The sequence below is a fragment of the Barbus barbus genome (genome assembly GCF_936440315.1).
Source record: "Barbus barbus genome assembly, chromosome: 16".
Classification (NCBI taxonomy): Eukaryota; Metazoa; Chordata; class Actinopteri; order Cypriniformes; family Cyprinidae; genus Barbus; species Barbus barbus.
Window position 1 is genome coordinate 161,066 of NC_136744.1, and position 13,720 is coordinate 174,785.

A 13,720-nucleotide genomic window follows, 5' to 3' on the forward strand; every position below is an offset into this window, starting at 1 on the left:
CATATGGCTGCAGCTGCAGTGATAGTTCCGCGCAGTCTGTTCTATGTGAGACCGCTTCAGCACTGGCTCAATGGCTCAATGGCCGAATCCTGAGGTAGGCGTGGAAACGCAGTACTCACCGGGTTCAGATTACTGCCTGCCGCAAAACCTTCAGCCTGTGGTCAGATCCCTCGTTCCTTCGGCCAGGATTGCCCCTGAAGCAGATATCCAGGCATGCTGTGGTATTCACGGATGCCTCGGCCACCAGCTGGGGAGCCACGTACAACGGGCACGCAGTGTCAGGGGTATGGACGGGTCCCCAACTGCGTTGGCATATCAATTGCCTTGAGTTGCTGCCAGTACGCCTTGCCTTGAGCCGCCTCAGAGGGCGCCTTCGGGGCAAGGACATTCTGGTCTGTACGGACAACACTGAGACCATTGCATATATCAAACAGCAAGGCGGTTTACGCTCCTGTCGCAACTCACCCGCCACTTCCTCTTCTGGAGTCAGAAGCATCTAAGGTCCATCCACATCCCAGGAGTGTTAAATCAGGTGGCCGACGAGCTGTCTCAAGCGGCACTTCCTGGGGAGTGGAGACTCCATCCCCAGACGGTCCAGCTTATTTGGAGTCGGATCGGAGTTGCTCAGGTAGACCTGTTTGCATCTCCAGAAACCACACACTGCCAGTGGTTCTACTCCCTATCCGAGGCAACGCTCAGCACGGAAGCACTGGCAGACAGCTGGCCCCAGGGCCTGCGCAAATATGCGTTCCCCCCAGTGAGCCTGCTAGCACAGACACTGTGCAAGATCAGGGAGGACGAGGAGCAGGTCCTGTTCTGGTTCCCAGAACTCATGCTCCTCGCGACAGCCCCTCCCTGGCTGATTCCTCTGAGGAAGGATCTGCTTTTTCGTTTAGTTCATGTCGAACCGGTTTCCTCCTGTGTTCTCACCTCAAACGGGTAGTGGCACTTAGAGGCGCGGATCAGAGTCGGCTTGCGGCATCCTTAAGCCTAATTCTCCAGAGAGTTCCTTAACCACGCAAACCCTGTCGAGTCCTCCAGCACTCCGGCGTCCGGACGTGGCGGAGTGTCTGGCGCCAGGCTTTTCAGCCAATAAATTCTTGAAATCTGGTGTGGGGCTAGTGCCCATATGAGAGACCCTGCTGGGATCCCATATGTGTATTCCACAGTATGTTTATTAGAGCCGTGTTTCCCCTGGCAGACCATGTTCTGCCATCTCTAATGATGCAGCCGAAGCCATCTCAGAGACTTCCATGTGCAATAGGGCCCTACACATTTCTAAATGTCACTTAACCCCTTCTGGGAGGAGGTGACTCCACAGTGTGCCTCTTCCAAGCGGAAGGGCACGCTTCCCAGTGTTATCCAAGTCCTGCTTTCAATGCATGCAACTGACTGTTCACATGCTGCCTAATATATCAAACCCCTTGACATATGCCATTGTAACAATACAATCAATGTTATTCAAAAAAGAAAACAATTGTATTCACTAATATGTCTCTATTTGTAGAAACTGCTGCGCACTTTAAGTTGATTTAAAGGGAACCTATTATGCCCCTTTTTACAAGATGTAAAATAAGTCTCTGATGTCCCCAGAGCGTATATGTGAAGTATTAGCTCAATATACCCCACAGATAAATTTTAATTGCTTGTTAAAATTGCCACTTTTAGCGTATGAGCCAAAACGCGCTGTTTTGAGTGTGTTGCTTTAAATGTGAGAGAGCTGTTGCTCCCGGAGAAGAGAGCGGAGCTTCAAGAGCTCCAGCTCCAGCATTAGCAGTGCTAGCCTTGCAAATAAACATTCCACTATTAATACAAGCCTGTTATCTTTACAGAAAACTACTCGGTTTCAAAGTCAGTCATCTGATTATACTGTGCGTAACAAATTTGCGTTTATGAATTACACAGACAGGGAGCACAGCGGGATAAAAATAACAACATAGCTGGTATCATGCTATCACAAACTTTATAAGTACCACTTCTGATTATGAGCTCGACAACTTCAAGCGATTGACTCACATTGCTTTCATACACAACTTTTAACTACCACATTCCTATTCATGATCATTCTGGCAGCACTTGAAGGCAGCATCAGAGAAAACACACAAGAAACTATGATAGCTTTAGCAATTAGCCTTAAAGAGTGCCAAGAAGCTATTTCAGAAAGGCAATTTGGAAAACAAATGCGTGATACTTACTTTTTCTAAACATATAGGGGACGTTACCAATTTTTTTCCGGGATATTTCCTTCGAAAATGAAATTTAACCACAGTGTCCTCGGCTCAGATGAGGGGAGATTATGGAGACTCCTATGTTCATTAGTGCATCCCAAAACACAACACTTGTAAAGCCTCTTTGGGGCTGACATTGTATATATCTCCAGTAATGGCGGACCGCATCTTCTCACTCAGGGCTGTGTTTATGCTAATAGGACAGAGTACGTCACAAATGGGCGGGACTTTTTCCCCTCAGTGACGTGCACAGAGGGAGAATCTGAAACCGCTCGTTTGGAGAGACTGTTTATGATTTATTGGTTTAAAAAAAAAATGAGTTGGTGGATTTTTAACATTATAGGCTGGTTGTTTTCACACACTGCGGCCACACAACTGTGTTCAAACACCTTATAAAAGTGATTTTTGCATAATAGGTCCCCTTTAAGTTGAGTGGCATTTGATTGTGGGTGGTAAGAAACCTGTATCAAGTACATGGATAATTATGTATATATTATAAATTATGTTAATAATTTTGAGACTAATGTCATCCCATAGACAGAGTGGCTTCAATGGCAAAAGAGAGCTTAAAGTGGATGTCAGGATCTTGACACTGAAAATCAAAAACTACACAGGAACACACAAAACGTCCTTTCCCAAATAACAGCTACAACAATGAAACAAGAAACCTCCATCTTAATGAAACTGCAATATAATACAACGTTTCTGCAATATTTAAGAAATGTGTAGTGATAAGCATTTAAAACAAGTGTCAGCCTCACCTCTCTCACAGGAGCGTCCAAGATTGCCCGTCCTGGAGCAGTCACACACATAACGGTTCCACCCTTCCCTGCAGATTCCATTGTTTTGGCAGGGGTTACTGAGACACTGCTTAGGAGCCTCTTTACTGCAAGAGGGCTTTACGCCTGCTGCCTTCTGCGCCTCAGCTATGCGGTGGATGTCTTTGCTCTGACCACTGATGAAGAAGTCACGGATGCAGCCTACATAACCATAGTTGAGCAGAGAAGTCCACACCTCAGTAGGAAACACCATATCAGCTTTATTTTCTGGCAGTCCTCCTAGATACAGGCTTTCATCCAGGTCAAGGATCTCACTGTTTCCTGGGGCTTGGTAGGGTGTGCGAATTGTGTTGATAGAGATGGTACCTGGAATTCAATAATGCCAGAGAAAAATGTGAGACTGTACAAAGTAAATCCTGTTATGTATTAGAGAATAAAGTACAAATATGATGCATGATAACACTTACTATGAATACATATTTGAACGTATTCACAGTTGTAAACCATTATAATACACCATTACACGTTAGGTAAGTTTTAAAATTAGGGTTAATGTGTAAATAAATACAAAAATATATACATACAAGAGGTACAGGTTACACACCACCACCTCATCAATGTTTGTTTCAAATCATATAGAGACTGAAATTACATGAAATATATATTTAAACATTAGACAAGCTGCACTCTCTTACAGCTTGCACTTTGTAAGGATTACAGAATCTCAGACACTTTGAACTCCTGAGATGGACAACACACACACACACAGTGCATTAACATACAGACATCTGTCTCCACATCCCACTGAGAGAGAATACAAGAAAATGCCTCTCTCACATATGCATCAGTTCCTTTTCATCCCTTCCTTTCCATCACCCATCCGTCCCTTCACTCAGAATGATCAATAGAAGAATGTAATATTCTACATTAATGCAAGTGTTATTTACAGTCATGTTTGGTATCATTTGAATTGTCTCAGGGCGACTGTTACAATGGTCTCATTCTTATAAGAAGTAAACTAAAAGGTAATACAAATCCTAAGAGTTCAGAGACATTTTGCATACTGTAGAGGGCGGACCAACATAGTGGTTTTCATGCAAATTACCTTCTGTCCCAAAAGGTGCCAACTTGGCTTGATCAAAGCAAATCCAAATTGTTAGTTCCTGTCTCGAGTTTGGGGGATGTTTATTCTGGTCTGAAGTACTTAAGGAGAATGTGGCAAAAGGTCGGGGCGATTCTGTAGTCAGAAGCCCGTAGTGTAATACCTTACACTATGTATTTCTATAAAGTCAGGTTTGCATTCTTTACTCATAGATTTATCTTTGAGAATTCGATGTTTTGTATTGATATGATTTGATCTCTTTGAATTGCTGTGGAATTGAGATAATACATACAATATTTACCTGACTGAGAATAAATTGTTACATTTGACCTTATTCTGTTCTACTCTGTAATTATTGACTCTAGTAGATTACGTTGCATCCTTGTTAAAGACATGAGCAACCGAATGAACGAGTAAACATAAAGTCAAGAGTTAACTAGAATAATCAAATATCAGAAGAATACAAATTAGAAATGGACAAACAATCAATTTGTATTTCAAGCTAAATACGAGGTCAAACTAAAATGGAGTCAGATTAAATGATAAAATGGAGTCAGATTAGAGTTTAATTAAAATTGAAGAACTTTGCACATTTGGAAAGACCGAGCACGCAGGAAACCTTCATCCACCACCGGAAACCTTCTTTGGGCCGGATGCGTGGAGCCTTACAACTTACATGCTAAAAAGCAAATTCACACATTCAGTGTGACTAGACTATTGTAATGCATTACTGAGTGGATGTGCCACTGGTTTATTAAACCAATTTTGGGATGGTCATATTGGCCATTTGTTGCATGGTTAAAGAAATATGCTCTACATATTTGTTAACTCAAGGGGGCATGTTGACACATGCAACCATGTACGTATTTCGCTAAGTAAAAAAAGTACTGTGTGGGACCATTTTGACAGAAAGGGTGACAAAGTGACTTGTGAAATATGCTATGTGGTATTAATAAATGCAGCAGTAGTACAAATACATTGCAATATCCCTTGCAAAGCAAACATCCACAAGCATTGTGTGATGAAGGACAACAAACTTTGCCCTCTATGTTATCAGGGAGAAGACACGATGCACAGCTATCTAAGGAGATAACACAGAGAATCTGTTCAATGGTAGTAAAATAAATTTTGCCCATCGGTGGTGAAGGTTTTCAAGAGATATTTAGCTACATTTGATCCCAATTACGAAATCCCTTCAAGACGTACTATTACCCATAGATCTGAAGACACAACTTGATAGCAGAAAGTTATTGGCCCTTAAGACTGACTGCAGGATGGCACTCACAATGGACAGCTATATAACAATAATGTGCCACTACATCGATAAGCACTGGTGAATTAATTCAGCTGTCCTACTAACACAGAGTATGCCAAGCAGACACACAGAGAACCCCACACCTAAACTAATTGATGCGGTGAAGACTTAGGGACTTACTGGAAAAGTATCGGCATATGTTCATGACAATGCACGCAACATTGTGGCTCCAAACTATCCAGGAGCGGAGAACTGGGACACAATTCCCTGTTTTGCTCATACACTACAGCTCACTGTAAATGATGGATTTAATGTGTCTGTGCATTGGGTTATCATTGCAGCTGGGCGGCCTGTCCGGCATTTCCACCACAGCACCCCTGTATGCAAGGTTTTAATGTCAACAGATTAAAATGTGTCAGTTTCCATTTACCGCATCGCCTCCTAAACACACAGCTGATGAGAGCTGAGGATGACGACCACAGAGTGACAGAGTTCAAGGCAAAGATCCGGCAATACTTATTATTATTATTATTATTATTATTACTTTGCATTTGTATGTTTGCATTTTTTTTTGGGCCATAGTATTTTTAATGGATTAGGTTATCTGAGCTGCAAGCGTCAAGCTTTGTGAAAATATTGGCTCTATGCAGCAGTTCCAAGGCAGCTGGGATGAGGGAATAAGGGTACTTTACTGTTAATTTGCTGAAGGACAGGGTATGTTTACAGAACTGTAAGTCTCCATCCCTTTTGGCCACAAAGAAGAAGCTGGAAGAAATAGGGATATGGATGGAGCTGGATCAACTCTTCCACATATTCCTCCATGGCCAGGAAGTATGACTACATTAACCTGGTTCTGTCAACACTGCACTGGCTCCCTATTAAACATTGTATACATTTTAAGATCTTGCTAATTACCTATAAAGCCCTGAATGGTTTGGCACCTCAGTATTTGAGCGAGCTCTTATAACATTATAGTCCTTCACATCCGCTGTGATCTCAAAACTCTGGCCATTTGATAATGCCTAGAATATCAAAATCAACTGCGGGCGGGAGATCGTTTTCCTATTTAGCTCCCAAACTCTGGAACAATCTACCTAATACTGTTCGGGAAGCAGACACACTCTTGTCAGTTTAAATCTAGATTAAAGACCCATCTCTTTAACCTGGCTTACACATAATACTATCACATTTATATCATTAAAATCCGTTAAAGGATTGTTAGGCTGCATTAATTAGGCCAACCGGAACCGGGAACACTTCCCAAAACACCTGATGTACTTGTTACATTGTTAGAAGAATGGCATCTACGCTAATATTAGTCTGTTTCTTTCTTATTCCGAATACATCAGATGGTGGATCAGCACTAGGGGTGTAATGATTCATCGATATGGATCGATACATCGATACGATGTCTGACGATACGATGCATCGATGCCACCCGTAAAATATCGATATCTGTAGTATAAATAGGCACCTTTATTTTGGCACTGTCCTCATTTTCACATAATGTCCATCTATGCATTACCGCCAACGCGTGCATTCTTGTTCAAACTCACGTATCATGACTGCCTGAAGGCATAAAGTGAGCATAAAAGACGCTCGGGTTGTTGGCGGAACAGTCGAGCAGTGTGTGAGAAGTCTTCTGCGCACACATCTGAAGTGCACGCACACAGACAGCTGTGTCTACACCGTGCAAATACTGAATTGAGCTCTCTTCCACTTTTTTGTGCATGGATGAGTATGTGTATCAGTATATTAAATCCATGCTTTCATTCTTAAAGTGAAAGCAAACTAATAATAAATCTAATGCTGTCAAAGAAAAATACAGGTGCTCACTGCTCCTGACTAAATAACCGTTGTAACATCAAACATCTATATTTAATTTATACAGTGAAGACTATGTAGTTATTGTATATTTGATTATTACATTTCTGTAGCTTACCTGAACAATTCTTTTAGACTGAGCTGAAAAACCTGAAAAGCACTGTTTATTGAACTTGTGTCTTTGTTCTATTGTATTTATTTTCTGCTATTGCTTGTAATTTGGTTGTGTAGAAAGGATTTTTAGCACTGAGCCCATATTAGCAGCCAGAATAGTTTTTCCAATTGTTTATTTTCTTTATTATCTATCTATCTATCTATCTATCTATCTATCTATCTATCTATCTATCTATCTATCTATCTAGAGAATGTATCTATATATATATATATATATATATATATATATATGTGTGTGTGTGTTTATGTATATATACAGTGCCCTCCATAAGTATTGAAACAGTAAAGACAAAATTGCTCTGTTGGCTGTGGAGTCAAGACATTTGCAAATATGATTAAAAGATGAATATGAGACAAAACTACAGAATGTCACATTTTATTATTAGCCGTTTCAACACGTAGATGTTTTACCAAATAAAAAGAACAGCACTTTGTTTTAGTCTAGTCTTTGTGTGAAGCTGTCATTTTAGTTTTTATTAGTTTTAGTCATGTTCATACTCTTTTTAGTCTAGTCAAGTTTCAGTCAACTATAAGTCAACTAAAAGACTAGTTTTAGTCAATGAAAATTGTATTTTAGTCTCTTTTTAGTAATGCAATTCTATTTAACCAGCCGCTGGCTGCTTGGTCATTACTTTAAGAAAGAAAAAAACTTATTTAACGAACAAAAAAAATGCTCCAAACGTTTTTCTAAATGAACTTAATAAAAAAAATGAAACAAAATATAATCACTTTGCCATTACATACAAAACTGAACTATTTTAATAGCTGAAACAGTATAATCTGATTTGGGAGAAGGGGAAAAAGACGGACTCGGGCTGGTAATTCTGTTAAACTCTCCTATTGTTACCTTATAAACTCAAGAATACATCCATTCCAGACATCGGTCCCTTTCTCTGTGTCAGACTTAACTTTGTTTGTTGTCTTCTAAATAATGCCGCAAGTGGGGCTTGAGGAAGTGATGTCGCCTGCGTCTGCGCAGTGCGACCTGATGCAGCCCCTGAAGTGAGACACAGGAAACAGAAAACGAGATGAAATAACGTTATAACATTTTGTTTTGTCTTATTTTGGTCAACAACAATGAAGAGACATTTTAGCATAGTTATATTTTGTAAACCACATTTAGTCTTGTTTTTATTCATCAACAATATTGCATTATACATTTAATTATAGTCATCTTCACATGACCAGCATTTATGTTGCGTCTCGTCTCGTTTTCGTCACGTGATAAAGGTTCGTTGACGATGATATTTAGTCATAATTTTCGTTGACGAAAGCAACACTACTGGTACGACACATTCCCTGCTTTTAATAGAATTAATGCAACAAGACACAGCTGATCACTTAGAAAGACCTGAGAGGCAACTGTTCCAATACTTATGCTCACATCAGATAGAGGGATGAACTCTAAAAGTGCTGAACTTCTTAGCTGGTAAAACATCTGTGTGTTGAATCACCCAATAATAAAATGTGACATTCTGTAGTGTTGACTCATATTCATCTTTTAATCATATTAGTAAATGACTTGACTCCACAGCCAACAGAGCAATTTTGTCTTTACTGTTCCAATACCTTTGGAGGACACTGTATATATATATATATATAGTGTATAGGCCTTTTTTATTGTTCTGAATGTCCCAATTGATGTACAGGATGTGAAAATTTCAGATAAATGTTCATGTTATATATTTTGGTTGCATTTGTGAGTTAATAAATATGTAGATGGTTGTTTAAAATAGGTATATAATATCATATTTATTTATGATATTATTTATATCTGAAGGCTGTATAGGAGGGCACCCTCTGGATTGCTTCACTGTCGGAGCATGCCGGACCCTGTTATCCGGCTATCCATCTGTGCTATTGATTTTTCTTTTTTTTCATCTTTCCCCTCCCTGGGCTTGTTGTATGTAACACTTGTTGTATTACATATAATCACATTTTTCATGCGCTGACTTTATGATTTAAATAAAGAAATATTTCCAGCTCAAAATCGCTAATTAAAAATAAGTTTGATCATCTTATTGAGTTATTCTCCGTGATTGCGTGCAATGATTTAATGCCATTATACTGTGAACAAGAAAGGGAGGTTAATCACAATAAATATAATGAAAACATAAACAAAATAATATTAAAAATAAAATTAAATCAGTCCGTGTATTCTTCTGGCAGTAACTTGAGCCACGTGCTCGCGTGAGTATAAACCAGGCTTTAACTGTCATGCAGTATAAGCGCGCTGATATTCAGCTTCTACACGCCGCACAAACACTTGAAAATTCTGGCTACGCCACTGGTAGGAGGTTGATCTGTGATCTGTGTGGTGGTAAATAGGAGGCTCATTACATCCTAGAAGTAGGAGTAGCAAGGGAGAATAACCATAGACTGTTGATCCACTAGACTCTTGATTGTGGTAGGGTTTACTGCCCACGGCGGAATTTCAGGTGACTTGGGAAGGAAAGGACCAGGAAAGGGCAGGTGAGTGTTTTACAAATCCTGGGTGTCCTAAGATGATGTCAAGCAGAGGATTTCTCCAAAACCAGGAGGATGATGTTCTCAGTTTGCAGGCAGACTACTTGCAGCTTTAAAGGACCAACATTGTATCAGAGAATTCCTCTTCCCAAGGGTTTTCCAATTATTTATTGGATCTTATACATGAATTCACAAGCCCTATTCCAGAGATAGAGGTGCTGGCAGAGCTCTGCGAAAATTAAGTTACTGCATGGGCTCGCTGCTCTGTATGGGCTCATGGCCTGATTTTAGCATGCCAGAGACGAGGCTGGCAGTGGAAAGACGTGGACTGCAGGGCTGTGTCACGAGTCCGGGTCCTGCACTCCTCCCTGGCGCCACAGGAGGCCGCCATCTCCCGTTCTCTCGGACTCATCTCCCATATCACTTACACCTGCCACATAACACACACCTGCCGCATCATCATGACACTCAGGACACCCACAGCTGTTTCCCATTTGTCTCGGACTATTTAGTATCCCCTCTCCCACTACTCTGCCTGGGTTCATTATTTGTCTTGCCATGTCGTCTGCCATTGATTTGAAGTGTTTGTTGTGCCGTGTTGGCCTTTATTTATATAAATAAAGGCCAACACGGCACAACAAACACTTCAAATCAATGGCAGACGACATGGCAAGACAAATAATGAACCCAGGCAGAGTAGTGGGAGAGGGGATACTAAATAGTCCGAGACAAATGGGAAACAGCTGTGGGTGTCCTGAGTGTCATGATGATGCGGCAGGTGTGTGTTATGTGGCAGGTGTAAGTGATATGGGAGATGAGTCCGAGAGAACGGGAGATGGCGGCCTCCTGTGGCGCCAGGGAGGAGTGCAGGACCCGGACTCGTGACAGGCTGGCGACTCATTGATACAGTTCTTCATCCGATTGGCAACCCTGGTGTAGAGATGAATAAAGTGTTCAGACCCCATTGTATTATCATAGGCAGCAGCTGGAATACAGAACTTTTAATCAAGTTGTTCTCTCACAGATGATTCATTTGCTGGATGGCTAAATACCTCACAGAAGTAGGCGATGAAAATTTAGAGGAGTTGGATGGCCTCGGCTCCCTGCCATATCCTTTCTGCCTAACGCAGATGGTGAGCAGTGAGAGTATGAACAATATCTTTGCATGTTCAGTACAAGAACTGTAGAAAGAAGCAACTACATTCCTCAGCCAAGCTAGAGTAATAATAATAATAATAATTCATTACATTTATATAGCGCTTTTCTGCTTTTTTCTAAGCACTCAAAGCGCTCTACATTGTGAGGGGTGGTGTCTCCTCGTCCACCACCAGTGTGCAGCATCCACCTGGATGATGCGACGGCAGCCATAGTGCGCCAGAATGCCCACCACACACCAGCTTACTGGTGGAGAGGAGACAGAGTGATGAAGCCAATCAGTGTAAGGGGATGATTAGGAGGCCATGATGGTCAGAGACCAATGGGGAAATTTGGCCAGGATGCCGAGGTCACACCTCTACTCTTTTCGAAAGACATCCTGGGATTTTTAATGACCACAGAGTGTCACGAGTCCGGGTCCTGCACTCCTCCCTGGCGCCACAGGAGGCCGCCATCTCCCGTTCTCTCGGACTCATCTCCCATATCACTTACACCTGCCACATAACACACACCTGCCGCATCATCATGACACTCAGGACACCCACAGCTGTTTCCCATTTGTCTCGGACTATTTAGTATCCCCTCTCCCACTACTCTGCCTGGGTTCATTATTTGTCTTGCCATGTCGTCTGCCATTGATTTGAAGTGTTTGTTGTGCCGTGTTGGCCTTTATTTATATTATTAAAAGCCTTACCTGCATTTGGACCCTGACCTCGTCTTTCCACGCCATTCCTGGGGGCGTACCGTGACAGAATGAACCCAGCTAAGATGGGTCCAGCAGGGAGGCTCCTCAACATCCGCCAGGGGAAACGGAGCATTGAGGATTATGCCAGGGACTTCACTGGACTGGCTGGTCAGTCGACCACTGAGAGGTCCTGCCTCGTGGTTTTTTTCTGGGGAGGCCTAGTGGAGCCCTTCAAGTCCCTTATGCCTTACTGGCACCCCGAGGAATCACTGGAGGAGTACGTGAATCGGGCTCTTTACTTGAGCGGCTCAGCCTTTCGGGTGGATTTAGCTGCGGAACCCGTTCACAAGACTTCCGAGGCGGCGATGCACGCTCACGATCCTCCTGAGAGCGCGGCGTTCGCTCACGAAGCTCCCGAGACAGCTGTGCTCACTCACGAAGCTCCCGAGACAGCTGTGCTCACTCACGAAGCTCCCGAGACAGCTGTGCTCACTCACGTTCCTCCCGAGACAGCTGTGCTCACTCACGTTCCTCCCAAGACAGCTGTGCTCACTCACGTTCCTCCCGAGACAGCTGTGCTCGCTCCCGTTCCTCCCGAGAGCGCGGCGTTCGCTCACGAAGCTCCCGAAACAGCTGTGCTCACTCACGTTCCTCCTGAGAGCGCGGCGTTCGCTCACGAAGCTCCCGAGACAGCTGTGATCACTCACGTTCCTCCTGAGAGCGCGGCGTTCGCTCACGAAGCTCCCGAGACAGCTGTGGTCACTCACGTTCCTCCTGAGAGCGCGGCGTTCGCTCACGAAGCTCCCGAAACAGCTGTGCTCACTCACGTTCCTCCTGAGAGCGCGGCGTTCGCTCACGAAGCTCCCGAGACAGCTGTGGTCACTAACGTTGCTCCCGAGACAGCTGTGGTCACTCACGTTGCTCCCGAGACAGCTGTGCTCACTTACGTTCCTCCCGAGACAGCTGTGATCACTCACGTTCCTCCTGAGAGCGCGGCGTTCGCTCACGAAGCTCCCGAGACAGCTGTGCTCACTCACGAAGCTCCCGAGACAGCTGTGCTCACTCGCGAAGCTCCCGAGGCGGCAGTGCCCGCTCTCAAGGCTTCCGAAGCGGCGGTACCCGCTCACAGCGCTCCCGAGGCGGCGGTGCCCGCCTGGTTTGTCCCTCCGGTCCCACCCTGGCCGTTCGCTGGGGTTCCTGTTTGGCTGGAGTCTCCCTGGTCCAACCCTCAGAATCCGCCCCGGTCTCCTGCTCGGCCTCTGTCTCCAGACCCTCTACCTCTACACGGACCTGGCCCGCCATCCCTCCCCCTGTTTCACCATCCCCCTGTTCCACCTCCCTCCAGACTTTTGCGGTTGATGGAACGTCTGGAAGCCGTTCCTTTAGGGAGGGGTAGTGTCACGAGTCCGGGTCCTGCACTCCTCCCTGGCGCCACAGGAGGCCGCCATCTCCCGTTCTCTCGGACTCATCTCCCATATCACTTACACCTGCCACATAACACACACCTGCCGCATCATCATGACACTCAGGACACCCACAGCTGTTTCCCATTTGTCTCGGACTATTTAGTATCCCCTCTCCCACTACTCTGCCTGGGTTCATTATTTGTCTTGCCATGTCGTCTGCCATTGATTTGAAGTGTTTGTTGTGCCGTGTTGGCCTTTATTTATATTATTAAAAGCCTTACCTGCATTTGGACCCTGACCTCGTCTTTCCACGCCATTCCTGGGGGCGTACCGTGACACAGAGAGTCAGGACCTCGGTTTAACGTCTCATCCGAAAGACGGTCACAGGGTTCATCTTGTTTGGTCTGGCCTTCTGGGGTTATCTGACTCAAGAGAGTAGAATGATGTTGAACTCAGTGGCAGGTATGTTATTGAAACCAGCACAAACATTTGGAACGGGTGAGTATGTAGCTTTTTTCTTTCTAGAAATTAACTTTTATTAAACCAGAATGGTATTTGTAACATATATAGTATGTTTTTGTTTCATTTTCACTCTGTTCCCTGTTTTCCCTGAGTTCTGTTCGCTAGTTTGTTTCCATAGTTTCCT

At 43.6% G+C, this 13,720-nt stretch overlaps 1 protein-coding gene across 3 annotated transcripts in view; it reads right to left on the reverse strand.

Moving 5' to 3' along the window:
- LOC306882097 (neurexin-1a-like) overlaps positions 1 to 13,720 on the reverse strand; it is a gene marked incomplete at its 5' end in the record, with an annotated part of 208,431 nt that overhangs the window by 106,160 nt on the left and 88,551 nt on the right. For all 3 annotated transcript variants that reach the window (XM_079436563.1, XM_079436565.1, XM_079436564.1), the window contains one exon: positions 2,990 to 3,373. In XM_079436563.1, the coding sequence (XP_079292689.1) occupies positions 2,990 to 3,373 (384 nt within the window). The remainder of the gene's footprint in view (positions 1 to 2,989; positions 3,374 to 13,720) is intronic.